Genomic DNA, 18,835 nt, shown 5'->3' with positions numbered 1-18,835 from the left:
TCTGTCATCTTTACATTGAACAGTACCCTCACTCTGCAAGTACTTCCATGGATTCCATGAGGGCTGCTTGCAGAATGAGTTACTACTCAACCATGAGTAACGGTGACATATTCAGGTTCTTAATGTGCGTTGGGCTCTAGTGAGACACAATAGTTTTATGTGCACTGAGAGTCATTCCCAGTTTCTGAAGAAATTATTTTTAAGAAGTTTAGAAAAGCCATTATATCTACCTGTCCAGAATGGAAAAGAGATTGATTTAGATTGGATAATTTTTTTTGTATAATGTTAATTATTTACTTACATTCTGCAACTTGAAATTTCAGTCCCAGTTAGACAGAAGAGGATCACAGACAGAAACTGAATCTAAGAGTTCTAAGTTTATTACTAACTACAACAATACTATCAGCTCACATGCACTCACACAAACTACTTCTCAGTCACACGCAAAATCCTTTGCAACAACTCTTATTGTACTCATGTGTGCCAGCCAAGTCCTACAACTCTTGAAATGCAGCACTTCAGGAGCAAGAGAAATGCTTTACAGGGTGCTGCTGGTATCTTGGCTGCGAGAGGGAGGAAGAAGGAGCGCAAGTTACTGAGCAAATCCACATCAGAGCCAGGAGTGGGTGAAGGCTCGCAGCCCCTATTCGGCTTTGAACTATAACCTCCACGCTTTATTGGGGATTAAGAACTGTAGTACTAATGTATTATATTACCTGTAACACATTTCATTTTGCACTCCCATGCATTAACTTTATTGTAGCATAAAATTATAATCAGGGTTTAGAAAAGCAGCTATCTACAGCTCTTAAAAACCAATTTTTGGTTTCTACTCTTATTTATAGAATTAAAAAAATGCTAAGAGTCGGCACACTACATGGAATTGTGCTCTATAGCCTAAAGGTGTATTAATTCTCTTAATTTCTGAATGCCATCACAACTCACATTAATCCTATTAAAAATATTTTGTCTCCAAACTATGCAAGTCATTAAGATACTGACAGAGCAAGTCTTGAGAGATTGCAAGGTATTCATTCCACATTAGAGGAATTTTAACTCCCCATGTTGGTATCTGAGTACGAACTCCTCCCTCAACTCTGTTTCATTAAAAAGGACAGTAAGGGCTTGTCTACATCAGAAAGTTGCAGCGCTGGTGAGGGAGTTACAGCGCTGCAACTTAGGAGGTGTACACATCTGCAGGGCACCACCAGCGCTGCAACTCCCTGTTTGCAGCGCTGGCCGTACTCCCGTTTTGTCTCGGGTGTAGAGGATCCAGCGCTGGTGATCCTGCGCTGGTAATCAAGTATAGTCACTTACCAGCGCTTTTCTTGACCTCCGTGGAATAAGCAGGTATCCCAGCATACCTGAGGAAGCCTCTGGTAATCAAGCTGGTCTCCTTCCCCGGCTTGCTCTCGCGTTCCCCGAACCCCGAGCAAGCAGGTCTCCTTCCCTGCGGTTTGCAGGGTGGTTCCGGGAACGCGAGAGCAAACCGGGAAAGGAGACCAGCTTCGCCGCGGTTTGCTCTCGCGTTCCGCGAACCACCCTGCAAACCGCAGGGAAGGAGACCTGCTTGCTCGGGGGTTCGGGGAACGCGAGAGCAAACCGCGGCGAAGCTGGTCTCCTTCCCCGGTTTGCTCTCGCGTTCGCCGAACCCCCGAGCAAGCAGGTCTCCTTCCCTGAGGTTTGCTGGGTGGTTCGGGGAACGCGAGAGCAAACCGGGGAAGGAGACCAGCTTCGCCGCGGTTTGCTCTCGCGTTCCGCGAACCACCCTGCAAACCGCAGGGAAGGAGACCTGCTTGCTCGGGGGTTCGGGGAACGCGAGAGCAAACCGCGGCGAAGCTGGTCTCCTTCCCCGGTTTGCTCTCGCGTTCGCCGAACCCCCGAGCAAGCAGGTCTCCTTCCCTGCGGTTTGCAGGGTGGTTCGCGGAACGCGAGAGCAAACCGCGGCGAAGCTGGTCTCCTTCCCCGGTTTGCTCTCGCCTTCCCCAAAACCCCTTGAAGCCGCCCAACAGCGCTGCAGTGTGGCCACATCTAACACCACTTGCAGCGCTGGTTGCTGTAAGTGTGGCCACTCTGCAGCGCTGGCCCTATACAGCTGTACTAATACAGCTGTAACAACCAGCGCTGCAAAATTTTAGATGTAGACATGGCCTAAGTTACATTTATACTGTGCACCAAGGAGGTTTAAACTGTTAGGTTTACTGATACTTCCATTACTACTTCAGGATTCTTTTTGCAATTCCTGACAGCCTCAGAAAAGCTTTTCAGTGGCTTTGACTTTCCTTAAGTCAATACAAAACCAAATTCTCTGTGTTGCTGTGAGCTGCACTACTTTGCGATTCTATTATTACTTCTAATTCAAACATACTCTCCCATGTTCACTGTACTGTCTCCCACATATTGGCTGGAATAAATAACTCTTCTTTCTGTACCCCACTACTTGGACTGATTTGGCTGCACCGCTCAACAGGATTGATCTTCCCAAGTGTAGTTGTGAAGATATCTCCAGAACTGCTAATCAAATTCCTGGCCTATTTTACCTGCATGATAGGTAGGCTTTCTCCCAGAAGCACAACAGTATTGGATCCAGGTCCTAAATCTATTTCCTGAGTCTCAATATGAAAAAAAAAAATCACTTCTCTACTGTTCCAGCATTTAATGAATTTGTGTGATACATCTGTGTACCCTGTCTTTTCCTGATTAGTAGTATTAGTTTATTTTATCTTCCGGGCATGACGCTTTGAAGTGCTTCTGTCTTGTATTCCTTCATGCTTTACTGAGCCATTATCACATCTATTCCTCCTTCCAGCAAACTCAAATGATTGTGGTGCAAGTCAAGTTAACTGATTGTAATACACATTCTCTCAAAATTGCCTCAAAAAATTCTAAAGAGCGAAAACTAAACACTGGGTGAAATCCTGACCTTACAACTGAAGTCAATGGCAAAAAAATGGGAGTTTTGCCATTGACTTCAATGGGGTCAGGACTGGAATTCACACTTGATTTCTAAATATAAATATTCTCTTCCCTCAACCTCATCTAACCCCATCTTCAACTTAGCCTAAAATAGCAACAAAACAAGCTGAAGTTGGATTTTTATATTTCTAATTTTTCATCCATATTTGGGATCTACATTAGGGCCATTTGTTGTGTTGCTCTCTCTACCCCCATCTTCCTTAGTATCTTTACAAATCAAAATATCCACATCGGCCTGAAATAGATATGATTATTCCTACAGCACAGCTAAACAGATATGCTAGATGATTTTTTTCATTTTCACTGAGCTCAGTCAATAGTATGAATAAAAGAACGAACAATATACTTGATTACATACAGAAACAATGCAGAGATTCATACTTACAGGCTGAGGCTGTTCTGCAATACAGCAGTTGAAACACAACCAGAACTCACTCATTGTTTACAGTCTGAAGGGTGAACACAAAGGATGAGAGCAAGCAGCAAAATTCCAAGTCTCTGCTATACAGCCTCCACGTAGAAAGTTTCTTAGCTCAACTACTGTGTAACGGACTGAAAGTGGAAAAGGTTTTTCTTCCGTTGTGAGCTTTTCCCAATGGCACTTAAGTCATGGGATAATCAGGTTTGTGACAAAGATGTAAAAGAGTCTTCTCTCCAAATGTGTTAGTCCAAGCACCAAAGAAGCATGTATAAATGGTCTCTTTGTCCTTATTTTAAAGGCAATTACCTGAAAGAGAAAAAAGTGTGCTACGTCAGCAAGAAAGAAAATAGGTCTTTTTAAGATGACAGATTTCAGAATATATACCCAATAGGCCCTAACAAATATTTAAACCATGAATCATATATGGACCCAAAAGATGCACACTTATTTCAATCACATTTTTGTTTCTATAGAGATGCTACTAAAAATTGTGTAAGGCAGAGTCTCAAGTAATACAAGGATTCCATGATTTCTTGTAATAAAGTTACAGATAACGTAACCAGAATCTACATCTAAGGGTATGGCTACACTTAGAGCTGCACAGCGCTGCTGTGGGAGCACTCCCGCAGCAGCGCTTTGAAGTGCGAGTGTGGTTGCGGCGCCAGCACTGGGAGAGAGCTCTCCCAGTGTTGCAGGTACTCCACCTCCCCATGGGGATTAGTTTACAGCGCTGGGAGCCGTGCTCCCAGCGCTGAGGCAGTGTTTACACTGGCGCTTTGCAGCACTGTAACTTGCTGCGCTCAGGGGGTGTTTTTTCACACCCTTGAGCAAGAAAGTTGCAGCGCTGTAAAGCGCCAGTGTAGCCAAGCCCTAAGAATAGTGCCCTGGCTCAAAGAATGCTACACTAGCCATCTTTTTTCTTTTGGCTGCCCATTCTCCCTTTCAAACCCTTCAAACAAACAAAGTTCTGATCAGAGTCAAAGGAGAAAAGGACAAAATTTCCGAGGGAAATCTACCTGTTGTCATCTCCTGCCACCCTCTTTAAAAAAAATAAAATAAAAGCAATATTCAATAAAAGCAATGATTTGTTCCAAGCTAACTCAGATTAGGCCTAATTACTACCAGTTATGGTCCTGTAGTGCAAATGTTAATGATGTTGTAACTGGTTGCCCTGAGTTTGTTTTTGTAATGCAGATAGGGACCTTGCTATCCAAGTCACCTTTTTCTAATTCTGAAAAAGGCGTTACCAATAAACTGAAGCTGATAAGGCACAAATTCTGTCAACACAAATACTTTTCTTTCCCTCCCCTCTACCCTGATGCTCCATATATAGTTCCATTCATAATGGGAAAACACATGTGAAATGTGGGAATGTCTTCTTAAAACACAAACTCCTAGTGTGGAACAACTGACACATTAAATTCCTGACATTCTTTTGCTAAACTATAGATTGGATTTTTTTGTTGTTGTTTAACCTTTAACCTGAAGTCTCCATCCCCTGCCCCCCAAGTAATTCCCTGGTGATTTTACAGTGGTCATTCCATGCACAATCTGTCTTATCTTTATTTTGTAAAGAAATGGAAAATTAAATTATTACAAAATTATAAAGCTACACAATTATTTTTTAAAAATGTAAATACTAACTATATAAATGGTTTAATCCATTTATGGCCATCCAATACACAAACTGCTGTATATTACTATTTAAACTACTGCATTACCTAGGGGTCTCAAATAAGTTTGGGACTCACTGGGCTAGACACAGTACAAAGAAAAAAAAGAGATTCTATCCTGATGAACTGACAGTCTAAATTTATGCACTGCAGTTTTGCAAGAAACTTAGATGTCATGAAATTTGTCTCCAACACAGGTAATTAGATATTTGTGTTCATGTACAGAAATGTCATTCTAAGGAACAGAAACTCTAGTAATAAGCAATGGTGCAAATAGAAATAATTTCTTGGTAGTACTGCACTCATGGGAGGGACACAAGGAAATGGGGGGGACATGACCTTCCATGTGACTCCTCCCTGCCCCACCCGAACTCAGGGCCCCCATGCTCCCCCTGTCCCGTCTGACACCCCCCTTTGTATATACAAACATCAACATGCTTAACTACCCATTTCCCTCCCCAAATATGTAGTATTTCAGTCTGTTTATATGGAATATGATAGTTAGGTGAGGAGCAATTTCAACATATGTATGATTTATTAAAAGACAAATTTTAAGTAGAACTGTATCCTAAACTGCATTATGGCTGGAGCAGGGCTGCTGGGGGGGCGGAGGGGGAAGAACACAAGTGGGGCAATTTGCCCCAAGCCCCAGGCCCCCCGTGAGAATATAGTATTCTATAGTATTGCAACTTTTTTTTTTTTTTATGGAAGGGGCCCCCTGCATCCTCTGGGCAGCCCTGGGCTGGAGCACCCACGGGAAAAAATCAGCAGGTGCTCTGCACCCACCAGCAGCCAAGCTCCCCCCTCTTTCTCTCCTTCTGAGCGCCATGTCCCCACTCCTCCCCCTCTCAGCGCTTCCCGCTTAACAGCTGTTTGGCAGTGCTTAGAACTTTTCAGGAGGGAGGGGGAGGAGCAGGGACACTGCGTGTTCAGGGGAAGGGCGGAGAAAAGGCAGGGCAGGGGCATGGACTTAGAGGAAGAGGGTGGAATGGGGACGGGAAGGGAGGGGTTGGGGTGGGGACTTTGGGGAAGGGGTCAAATGGAGGTGTGCTGAGGGCGGTTCAGGGGCAGGAAGAGGCATGGGGGGAGGGGAAGTCAGCGCCTATGATGGTATTGTACCCAAACATTGCATTTCAATGAGGGATTAAGCTTCCTTTAAAGGAACAGACTCTTGAAACTCCTATCAGTCCACAAAAGCGGTCTATAGTCATACATATAGTCCCACTGTCTTCAATGGGATTGATCAAATGTTTAAGGGTTTACAGGATTAGGTTCCAAGTTTGTAAAATTGTTCTGAATGAAACTGACAATGCCTGAGCTGTCAGATCAGAAGGAGTTTCATTCAAACAAAGGTGGACAGATGTGTGATAAGTCTTAGCTCTGTTGCCAAGATGAGGAACATATTTTCAGCAAAGTTCTTGCCAGATTCCTGAGGCAGCTGGCTGGTTTAAGGCTGTCAGTGTCCAGCATTTTAATCTTCACTTATAGTTCTCTCACCCAAAGAGCTGGAAAATGGGGCATTTGTTTTCATTGTTTTGCTGCTCCAGTTCCAGTTCACAAAATGCATGTCAGACTAGTTTGGCTGCAAAGAAGAATTCTAGGTACACTAAGGACAACACCTGATTCCCATCAGGCTGCAGAACTGGGCTGACATCAGAATCCAAACATCCTCTGGTCAGTGCAAGCAGAGGCATTCCTCTAACAATTTGGACTTGATGTGATGCAGTATGGATGTCATGGATAATCAGACCAATGGGAGAAACAGAATCAAAACCAAACATCTTCTGTCCCCGCCACCCCTCCCTAGTCCCCTTCTGCTCCTTTAAGGAGTAGAGTGCAGCCCCCCGCCCTGGTACTGTGTACTGGAGGATACCGCCCTACTTGCAACCCTGGTAATAATACTAATTTCTATATTCTTGATTTGAAGAAGCTACTAATATAACTGACAGCATCTGTATATGACTATGGGCTTGGCTACACTTGAAACACTACAGTGGCACAGCTGTAAGCCACCTCCCTGAGAGGTGGTAGCTAGGTTAATGGAAGAATTCTTCTGTTGCCCTAACACTGTCTACAATAGGGGTTAGGTAGGCTTAACTACATTTCTCAAAGGTGTGGATTTTCACATCCCTGAGCAACAGAGCTGGGTCAGCCTAACTTTTTAGTGTAGACCAGGCCTACATTTAGCAACCTCAGAATTAGCATAAAATGAAAAAGGTATTCTATTATCCCTTCCCTCAATCCACTGCCAACACTACCGACAATAAGCAATTATGCTTTAAAACAACAACAACAACAACAAAACTTGTAAATAATTTAGCAGACTAAGGGATTTCAAAAGAAGGAACTGAGGCAATAAAAACATGGAATATTTTCATTAGAGAAAAAAATGCTGCTTAAGAAAGCAAACATCATTCTGTCTCAAGATGTTATTTTATGCTAGAACAACAACAACAAAGTCCAGATGTGTATTACCTGTTTTGATCTCTCAAGGAGCCATAATCAAGACACTAGCTTACAGATCTGCAAATATAGACAGGTGAATGTGGATCATCTACCAGCTAGTCAAGAAACAGCAAGTTTCCATGACAGCCGGCTGCCCCCAAAACAAAGAAATAAAAGAAATTAGTTCATAAGCCTTCACTGCAGAGTTGTCTTTATGCATTCCCCAGAATTGTCATTGTTGCTGATCTGAAGAAATATTTGTTCTAGCATTATTTCATATACTGATGCAAATGGAAGAATTAACAGAATGACTCAAGTACTTAGGCTGTATAATATAATGACAGTAAAATTTCACTGGATTAAAATTTTAAAAATACCAAAAGACAAGGCACTTCAATGGAGAAGTTTTTAAAAAGTTACACTCAGGGTACACTTAGATCTTTTAGATTGGGATTTTCAAAAGTTCACCGCACGGACCTAACTCTGCTCCCCTTGGAGTCAACAATAAAACTCCCATTCACTTCAATGTGAACAGAATTAAGCCAGCACAGAGAAATTTTGAAGATTCCACCTTCAGTTGGTTCTCATAACTCTAATCGCAGGAGGCAACCCACTTGATTTCTAGAATTCTTCATATCCAACATGTCCACAAAACTTAGGTTTTGCAACCAGAATATGGTTAATTTATGTTAGATGTGCAACTTCTGACTCGTTTAGCTCTGTGATAGTACAACAAACATCTACAATTAAAGCTTAATGCTGTACAGTGTTTAGAAGCTGTGATTCCAAGTTGCTCAGAGGTGAAGCGGGCATTGGTTTCTAGCTCTTGCAATTCAGGTGATACTAACAACTAAGACTATTAGAACTGAAATGAGAAAAGCTAGCTGCTAATCAGTGATAATATTACGAGGCCTGATATATCATTACCTACTAGAGCTAGAAATAAATACCCTGTGGAACTGTATTGTTGGGTTTCCCTAGCAATGGTATAACATATTCATCTGTATCCCTGGAAGCTCATGAAGTATCAGGCCATAGAGTGTCACTAGTCCCTCAGTCTAACAGAGCTTTTTTGGCACAGGTCCAGAACTGAATATATTAAGTTCCTGTTTGTTACAGTGGTTCAATTTTCAACCCCTGGTTAAATCTAAACCCACACACATAGGGAAATTCTTCTGCAGCTCATAGTCTTATTTGCATGCTAATACCCAGAATGCTCTTCCAGGTCTTTGCAGTTTGAAGAGCTGCGGTCAGTTGAAGCCCTGGGAACAATCCACAAAGCTTGGACATGCTTGTGTTTGTCCGAAAATCTGTTCTGGGTTGCAAAGTGTGTGAAAAATGCTCCCTCCAGCCCCATTGTTAATAAATAGGATTTTGGTCATGTATGCTATTTGAAACTTTTATTTTTGTCTGCAAATAAAACCCACCAAACAACTGAACCTCAAAGTGTAAGTTACACTACAATGAACCTACAAAGAGAATCATTCTTTTATAGCACTTCTCAAATATTTATTCTTAGAACAAGTAAAGTTAGGCACACCCAATAGCTCCTATATAATACATGCTAAATTCACCTCAGTCTTTATAGTTCTATATAACAGTGCCAAGAAGCCTTTTTGTCTGCTTCCCCTCCATGTGAGGAGAATTTTTCCTTTTTCCCTTCAGAAATAATTTCTATGCCTGGAAACAACTGAATGTTGTGGCATTTTAATTATCTAATTTTTTAAATTAGGTTACCAGAAAATAAAGAAAGAAAATAAAAGTGATGGCTATTTGTCAAAAAGCTGAAATTTTATATGTGCTGCCCTGTAAAACAAATGACTTTTACTGTGGTTTGCTTGTTACGTAGGGCAAGGCACAAAGCTGCTGTGTAAAATGGAAAAAATGCAACTAAGCAGGTGGCAAAAGAGACATCAACATTCCAGCTAGCAATAATGATATACCCCTCAGAGTTCTCTTAATGTCCTTTGGAACTCTGGGCTTGTCTACATCAGAAAGTTGCAGCGCTGGTGAGGGAGTTACAGCGCTGCAACTTAGGAGGTGTACACATCTGCAGGGCACCACCAGCGCTGCAACTCCCTGTTTGCAGCGCTGGCCGTACTCCCGTTTTGTCTCGGGTGTAGAGGATCCAGCGCTGGTGATCCAGCGCTGGTAATCAAGTATAGACACTTACCAGCGCTTTTCTTGACCTCCGTGGAATAAGCAGGTATCCCAGCATACCTGAGGAAGCCTCTGGTAATCAAGCTGATCTCCTTCCCCGGCTTGCTCTCGCGTTCCCCGAACCCCGAGCAAGCAGGTCTCCTTCCCTGCGGTTTGCAGGGTGGTTCCGGGAACGCGAGAGCAAACCGGGGAAGGAGACCAGCTTCGCCGCGGTTTGCTCTCGCGTTCCGCGAACCACCCTGCAAACCGCAGGGAAGGAGACCTGCTTGCTCGGGTTCGGGGAACGCGAGAGCAAACCAGGGAAGGAGACCAGCTTCGCCGCGGTTTGCTCTCGCGTTCCCCGAACAAGCAGGTCTCCTTCCCTGCGGTTTGCACGGTGGTTCGCGGAACGCGAGAGCAAACCGCGGCGAAGCTGGTCTCCTTTCCCGGTTTGCTCTCGCGTTCCCCGAAACCCCTTGAAGCCGCCCAACAGCGCTGCAGTGTGGCCACATCTAACACCACTTGCAGCGCTGGTTGCTGTAAGTGTGGCCACTCTGCAGCGCTGGCCCTATACAGCTGTACTAATACAGCTGTAACAACCAGCGCTGCAAAATTTTAGATGTAGACATGGCCTCTGTTTAAGAACTAATTTAAACAAGGAGAGTAAGTTGTTCTTTTTGTTAATTATTGGTTTAAATATGAAGGGTACGGACTATCCTTACAACTACCAATCAGGTAATTATATAATCATGATCTCACATAAAAGTACCTAGGCCTGATCCTGTGAGATGCCGAGCACCCTAAATGTCGCATGCTTAATGGCGATTTAGACACTCAGCACCTCACAGGTAGTGCTCTGCACTTCCACACCATCAAGCCCTTAATGCGGTATTGTGTGAGTAGCAAACCACATTACATATAGTGCTGCATTTATCTGTCTAGACCTCCCAGCTTACTGGGGCCCCACTAGGTTATCCTCTTAAACAAGACTGAAGCATGCAGTTCAAGATGAATGCTTAAAAAAACAAAAAACAAAAACTAAATTTTTGATCTTACATAATTTCCAAGTGCTGTTCTAATTGAGCAGCTGGGTAATGCAGCTCCAGATGAGACAGACTATATCCTCATCCTGCCCCCACTACCAACTTAACAAGAGCCTTACTAAGGGAACACCATACACTTTATTATTATAGCCTAGTAACGTCTTTTGCAACAGTTTAGTTGGAGAATACAATTGAGGGTTAAAGAGAACACATAAAACAGTGTCTCACAAACTGTCTCTCAATCATGATTAAAAGTATCATACTTAACTTTATTTTGCCTTTTGTGGTCAATTTAATTAAACAGTACTAAGGGATGAGGATACAAGATACACAGATCTATTTTGTCTTTCACAAATTGAAGTACTAAGGAGATTTTCACTGTTTCAAAGTGAGTTCTATGGCTAATCAAATGCAAAAGTGAAACTACTACTCAGAATTGTTACACTGCAATCTTAAATTTAAAATGCAGAAATAAAACGTCACAGGCAATTAGTGGGTAGAGCAAGGTGTGGCAATTAGAAGTATGAGCAGAGGTTTAATTTATTAAAACTGTATTAACAACTTTACTGAGCTTTGATAAACCTTGAGAAAGAAATTTAAAAAGAAAAACGTTCTCTCTTCAGGCTCTCCAGGACTCCTTACAGAAAGGGGGCTAATCAGTGTTAATCTTAATTGACCTGAATAGGAATACAGTATAGGCTGACAGTGGGAGGGGAGGGTTCGAAGAAAGCAAGTTGTTCTGTAATGACAGTATAAGAATTGCCTCCTCACTTTAAAACACTTTAATAGGCTGCCTTCATAGGTCAATCTTCCTTACCCTCTGGCTGTATTTTCTTTGCTGAAGCTTCAAACAGGAAGTGTGGTAACCAGACTATTTGATGATTGCTAGCAGCAGATACAAAGCGCAGTAAACCACAGGAAGAAAAATTATTGCAGGTGCTAATATCACATCTGAATTTAACTAGCCTCCCCCGTTACCAAGACCCACATTGTTATTCAAAAAGAATATTTACATATTATATATCTACAAAGTCATCAACAATATTATTTTATACTTAAGTCATTTGTGGGACATGAATTTGTTAATTAAGTTCATGATCAGGTTGCACAGAGATATAGTCATTGGAAAGAAAGCTCCATTTTAAATATTTGTGCTCTTATGTCTACACTATCCATCCCATCTGGGTACTGCTGGATTTGGAAGTCAAAGTTGTTTGATAACTGCAATAAGGACTACCCAGCAAGGAAGCTGTGAAGTCTTTCAACTGCAAGTGCCTTACCAATCTGCTTAAATCAAACATTTGCTGCTTTTGATATGTAAATATCAAAAAAGTAAAAGACATGCTCTGCTACACTAGTAGGTCATTTAAAGTCTCTCCCCACCACCCCACATTAGTATTCCCCACAAGCCAACAACTGTCAATCAGCTCTAATCTAGTCAGTTGTGTGTAAGATTATATTCATACTTTTATCACAGCTCATTGTCTACTGCAACCTTATTGCAAAAGCAAAATTAAAATTTACCATTTTCCCAAATAGTTTCCAAGTATACAAAATCAGGGCAGAAGGTGGACAACAAAAGGGGCAGAGGAGACAATGAAGTTCAACCCCAATGCCCTACAAATTTACACACTAGACCAGAAGAACACCTCCTCCAGCTGACCAGAGACTCTCTGGAGGAGGCAGGAGATGATGCCTCAATACCTTCTCCCTGTAGACCCCGTTAGTATCTTGAGATGCTTTAAACAACTCTAAATGCTTTCACGACTCTCCTGATTGGACAGTTGCTTCGGGGGGGGTTAATCCTCTCTTGTGGTAACTCTCCCACTCAACTCATGGTCTCCGAAGGAGAAGAGGAAATGGGACGTAGGAAGGAGGGCATGATTGTATCAAGGACAGATAGCAAGAAGGAACACACAAGGAGAAGTTGGAGGGGAAGAGAGTAGAAAGAAGAGGAACACCTAACAATAGCTAGACAGATGGACCTCTGGAGACAGTTAATATATTAAAGAATGGAAGTAATAAGCCATGTGCCAGTTACTGCCCTAGCCACTCTACTTGAGCTCCGAGTCCCTACCTCTCACACTTTGTCTTTTCAGTCAAGCTTTTCAGGGCTGGACTGTCTTCCTACATAGCTGTACAGCACTCAGCACATACAGCACTACTTGCAATAACAACTTTCTTATAAAACACATATTTTTTGCTTAGACCGCTACTGACATTATTTGGTGCAAGAATCTGAGCAAAACCTAGAAGTAAATTCTAGGAATATAGTTCCTCCATCTGGAAGTCTGAATGCAAGAGAATACTACTGGACCAGCTCAGAACATTGAAAGAAGAAATGTTGTTAATGTGTTCACGATCTTCAACGAGGAGCTCCCTGGACATCTTCAAAATCTTTACAGGGCTTTATATTCAAAATCCACTGTATAAATTAAGAGGCAGCAGCCTCACAGAAATGTCCCATATTGATTTTATGAAAATTTAAGAATTCATCGGATCTCATTAATACTATTTTTGTCCCTGGGGTACCTGGAATACCCTTAGCTCTGAAGAATTCTGAAACATTTCATTCTATTATTCTATGCCAGGAAGGAGCCCTGTACTCACCCCACAACAACATGCCACACTCTGCAGCTCAAATACTTATTTTTTAAAACAAGGTCCTCCCACATTTCACCAGAACACAAGTCCTCCTCATTTTATTGAAATAAAAGTTAAAATTTATTTGAAATTCTAAAGACTGTGTGTGTGTGTGTGTGTGTGTGTGTGTGTGTGTGTGTGTGTGTGTGTGTGTGTGTGTGTGTGTGTGGAGGCGGGGGGTGTTAGATCTTCTCTGACATCGGGGGTTGCTAGTATCAAACAGAATCTCCTTACAAAGATTACAGCTCCCTGTCGAAACAGGTGCTTTCAGATTCCCCAACTTTAAACTTTACTGCTAGACAGTAACGCTAAGCCAAGCAATACAGTGGCTCATTCTCTTATGCTGTAGAGCCCCGGATTGGCTCCAGCTGAAAGCAGACTTGATGGCTCCTTTAACCCTTTCCAATGTGCTTCATTCATACTATCACCAATTCCCTGAAGAACTGTGTACATGAAGTATTTCTGGCTTCTAATGTCTACTAAATTTTTTAAAAATCATCCCTTTCGACATACCAAGGCCTTTCTCTGGGGTAACTCAAAACTCCATACACCAGGCAACCCCATCATATGGCCAGATTGAATTAGGAAGGGGATTTTGACCATTAGTCCATTTATTGGAAATTACACTTTCCTCCCATTCATAATATTAAAAGAAAGATTCAGTCTAGAGCAGTGGTCGCCAACCTTTTTACACCCAAGATCATTTTTTGAATTTAAGGGCAACCCAGGATCTACCCTGCCCCTACCCCAAAACCCCGACCTGCTCACTCCATCCCCCCGTCTTTCCATCACTCGCTCTCCCCCACCCTCACTCACTTTTACTGGGCTGGGGCAAGGGGTTGGGAGGGGGTGTGGGCTCTAGGCTAGGGCCAAAGAGTTTGCAGTGTGGGAGAAGGCTCTGGGTTGAGCCTGGAGCAGGGGATTGAAGTGTAGGAAGGGATGAGGTATGCAAGCTCTGGGAAGAAGCTCTGTGCAGGATGGAGCTCCAGGCTGGGGCAGAGTGTTGGGGTGTAGGAGGGGGTGCAGGGTGCTGGCTCTGAGAGGGGGCTCAGGGCTGGGATGCGGAAGGGAAAACAGGGTGCTAGCTCTAGGAGGGGGTCAGGGTTAGGGCTGGGGTGGAGGGGTTGGGGTGCAGGAGGGGGTATGGGTGCTGGCTCTGGGAGGGGGCTCAGGGTGCAGAAGGGGGTATGGGGTGCTGGCTCCAAGAGGGGCTGGAGTGCAGCGTCCTGCCGGATGGCACTTATCACGAGCGGCTCCTGGTCAGCAGCGCAGCGAGGCTAAGGCAGTCTTCCTGCCTGCCCTGGCCCTACACCGCTCCTGGAAGGGGCCAACGTGCCTCTGCAGCCCCTGGGTAGCGGGCACATGGCTCTGCACGCTGCCCCTCTCTGCACGCACCACCCCCAAAGCTCCCATTGGCCACAGTTCTCTGTTCCCAGCCAATCAGAGGTGCGGTGGCAGTGCCTGCAGGCAGGAGCAGTGCTCAGAGACCCCTGCCCCCTGCCGCCCCTGCGCCATGGGGGCATGGTGGCCGCTTCTGGGAGCGGCATGGGGCCGTGGCAGGCTGGGAACCTGCCTTAGCAGCAGCCCTGCTACACTGCTGGAGATCGCAATCAAATGGGAGAGTCCCCAGGATTGACCAGTCGATTGCGATTGATGAGTTGGTGATCACTGGTCTAGCGACTAAGGAGTGGCAACATATCCAGCTTAAACATACCATCTCCCATCTGTTTAGCCCTAATGACTGAGCTACCTCGACCCATCTGGGCTGCTTTAATTTCTCCAAATATTACCCAGATTGCTAAACCCCATGGCAACACTATATGCACATTCGGCCAGCAAATGTAAATTAAATACAGATTTCCTAAAAAAGAAATGGGAGGAACTAGACTAATTATTCTCTGCTAACTGGTGGAAACAAATTTTAGCCAGTGCTCCAGACTGTTCCTTGAACCTCCATTTATGATTAATCCAGTGGAAAATCATATGGAGGAGGCATTTGACCCCTCTCTGAACTCAAAACAGGTGCCACTAAGTCAGACAAATGTTGGGACTGTGATTCAACAGGTGCTAACTTAACCCATATGCTGCAGGAATACTCCTATACCTGTATGTTTTGGCAAAGCTTAATTGCAGAGTCAACTTTTTCCTACCAAATAAAATTGTTACAAGCTAAACATGTAATTTTAAATTTAATGGATATGAATTGGAAGCTGAATAAATCTGAAAAAAACTTTGGCTGGGCAGACCACTAATAATTGCTGAAAGCCTGCCACTACAAAAATAGAAATCTAAAAAGTGACCAACATTTGAAGACTGGAGCACAGACATTGTAAGCTTGACCACTATGGAAAGAAAACCCAAGCAAAGTTATAGGATGTTTTCCTGGGAGGATCTGAATGAGCCTATTAAACGCCTGAGACTCCCCCCACTTACTTTCTTCCCTCTCCATCTCTAAATCCCTCTTCTGAACTTTGCTTCTGTTCTTTATTTTATCTTAATAGTTTTTATTTAACTATCTGGATTTTGTGACAGACCCCGACCAGTGGGGTACAGGTAGAAGGCAAATATACTGGCCACTGGATGAATAGTTTTCTGTTCCCTGAGTGACCAGAGCAGGGGCTGCACTAGAGCAATCAGGAACATGCTGGAATCAATTAAGATAGGCAGGCTAATTAAGCCACCTGGAGCCAATTCAGAACATACTAGAATCAATTATGGCAGGCAGACCAATCAGGACACCTGATCTAAAAAGGACCTCCCATCAGTTAGTGGGGGGGTGTGCAAGGAGCAGGGAGCGAGAAGGCTAGCTGCTGGAGGACTGAGGAGTACAAGCGTGATCAGGCTTCAGGGGGAAGATCCTGTGGTGAGGATAAAGAAGATGCTGGGGGGAGGCCACGGGGAAGTAGCCCAGGGAGTTGTAGCTGTCATGCAGCTGATACAGGACACGTAGACAAGTACTATCCACAGGGCCCTGGCTGGAACCCGGTGCAGAGGGTGGTCCCGGGTTCCCCCCAACTCCTGATCGGACACAGGAGGAGTTGATCTGGTCTGTGAGCAACACCAGAAGGGAAGGTCTAATTTGGAAAGGGATCTGGCCTGTCCCTGACCCACTAGGTGGGACACAGAGACTGCAGAGATTGTTCTCCATTTCCCCCATGCTGACCAGTGATTTGGTGAGCTGAGTGAACAGCAGGTTTGAGCCTCTAGCAGAAGTGGCCAAACTGAGGGCTGCCATGAACCTCTGAGGTGAGCAATTCCGCCAAAAAAATGCAGGACCCACCAAGCCAGAGGAGGAACTTTGTCACAATTTTTATAAACAAATTTTGTTTGCAAACTGTGTAATACAAAACATGGATTTTTATTTTAACTATCCATATTACATATATATTTCAATGTTTCAAGTATAGCTAAGGTTAGGTGGCAAATGGTTAATATGTATTATGAAAAATTTATGTATATTAGTAATTTTTTTTATCCTCCCAATGTTTTTCACTCAAACTGACACTATACCCACATCCTTTCCTCTGCCTGTTCAGCTGATAGATCGTAGTTAAGGTGTAGTAAGTAATGCGCCTATTTTTGGAGACAGACTAAGGTTTGCTGCTTTGTGTGCATACCCACACGAGTGTAACGCTAGTTGGAAGTCCCACGGTTCACCAAAAGGGGGATGTTCTCTAGCCACACAACCTGAATGAAAAGCACGTTTATTTTTTCCCCTTCATTTCAAACTATTTTTAAAGTGATGCAAACAATAATGTCAGACCACATTTATGCTTAAAGAAAAATTGTTTTCAAAAACAGACGTTGGACAAGCTTCTTTAGATCGATATCTAGTAATTCAATTATGCAGCTACATACTAAATCTCAACTTGTCTTAAATCTATAATTTACTTAAGACTGTCTCCATGCCCCATTACAGTACACTTTGGACAACACACGGGAATGTCACTCATCACCTGAACCTTGTTTACCAGTACAGGCCAGCACATTCCATATCTATATCAAAACCAGGGATTTTCCAAAGGCCATAAATTTTTCTGAAAACTGACAGGAGGCAATAAGAATATTTACTGTAGCTGTTCTGAGTGCCAAGTTCTCCACTCAGATGCACATGCAGAACCCCCACTGAAGTTAGCAAGAGTTTTATGCATGCATCTGTGGGACTTTGGCTCCTAAAATGTAATTAGCACTACATTAAAACAAGATCTGCGAATCATTTACTCTCTCAGATCCTGAAGAACCTGAGTTGCAAGTTACTCTGCTGGATCACATGAAAACACCATCATAAACAAAGCTTTTAAGAGCCCATAACCCTTCCCTTTGCTTCCTCATAAACTCTCTCAGAATAGCTTTTTGCTTGAAATTTCTTAAATTTAGTTTCAACGCAGGAATGAAAACTTTGGGAAAGAGATTCAGCTAAATTTAGATTACCTTTAAAATTTTTCTGCCCAGTTTAGGGCCCAATTGTGCAACCATTTCCACATTTTCCCCTTTACTCATATAAGTAAGGTTAAATATGAGCATAAGTATTTGCAAGATCACACCTTTGTCTTCTTGGTGGTGGTTTTTGTTTTCACAGATATGACTTAGGCCATGGCTACACTTACAGTTCTGCAGCGCTGGTAGCTACAGCTGTGTTCGTACAGCTGTGTAGGGCCAGCGCTGCAGTGTGGCCACACGGACAGCTACCAGCGCTGCAGTGTGGCCACATTTGCAGCATTTGCAGCGCTGTTGGGAGTGGTGCATTGTGGGCAGCTATCCCAGCATTCGAGTGGCTGCAACGTGCTTTTCAAAAGAGGGGGGTGGGGTGGAATGTGACAGGGAGCGTGGAGGAGACAGAGAATGGATTTTTGGAGTTGACACTGTTCTCAGCTCCCTGCCTTGCAAGTTCTAAGGACTGGAAGACACTGAACAGTGCCTACCTTCAATCATTTTAAAAGTTCTGACCCCCTCCCCCCCCACCCCTCTCTCATTCACTAAATGCAAATTATGCACTCCTAAATAGCCACCAGATAAGCATCTGCTCAACACGGACTTCCCCCTCCCCCTCTGCCGTGTGAGCGTGCTGTTTCTCTCTTCAAGCAAACAGCTGTGAACATTCCAAAGTAATTCCCCTGCCTGCCTCCGCTCGCTCAGCGAACGGGAGCTGTGTTTGTTTTTTAAATAAGCAGTTTGGCTGAACTCCGAGCTCTCCCTTTCTTCCGGTTTGTTGTGGACAGGAATTCTGGGATGCCTCCTTATACCCCGGAGGTCAATAAAAGCACTGGTGGGGTCCACACTTGCTGACCAGCGCTGGATCACCAGCGCTGGAATCGCTACACCCGAGGCTCGACCGGGTGTACAGCCAGCGCTGCAACCAGGGAGTTGCAGCGCTGGCCGTGCTTTGCAAGTGTGGCCACATCCTAAGTTGCAGCGCTGTAAACCCCCTCACCAGCGCTGCAACTCTCTAGTGTAGCCATGGCCTTAGTTCCTTAGGTGGGTTTAGGGATTCACTA

General features: G+C 43.8%; 1 protein-coding gene across 3 annotated transcripts in view; it reads right to left on the bottom strand.

Annotated features, from left to right (window-relative positions):
* Nucleotides 1-18,835, bottom strand: part of CDC42SE2 (CDC42 small effector 2) — a 127,903-nt gene that overhangs the window by 43,816 nt on the left and 65,252 nt on the right. For all 3 annotated transcript variants that reach the window (XM_050946058.1, XM_050946059.1, XM_050946060.1), the window contains exon 2: nucleotides 3,362-3,703. In XM_050946058.1, the coding sequence (XP_050802015.1) occupies nucleotides 3,362-3,415 (54 nt within the window). In that variant the 5' untranslated portion in view covers nucleotides 3,416-3,703. The remainder of the gene's footprint in view (nucleotides 1-3,361; nucleotides 3,704-18,835) is intronic.

This window comes from Gopherus flavomarginatus, chromosome 3 (genome assembly GCF_025201925.1).
Source record: "Gopherus flavomarginatus isolate rGopFla2 chromosome 3, rGopFla2.mat.asm, whole genome shotgun sequence".
NCBI lineage: Eukaryota > Metazoa > Chordata > Testudines > Testudinidae > Gopherus > Gopherus flavomarginatus.
This window is presented reverse-complemented; position numbering and strand designations above follow the sequence as displayed.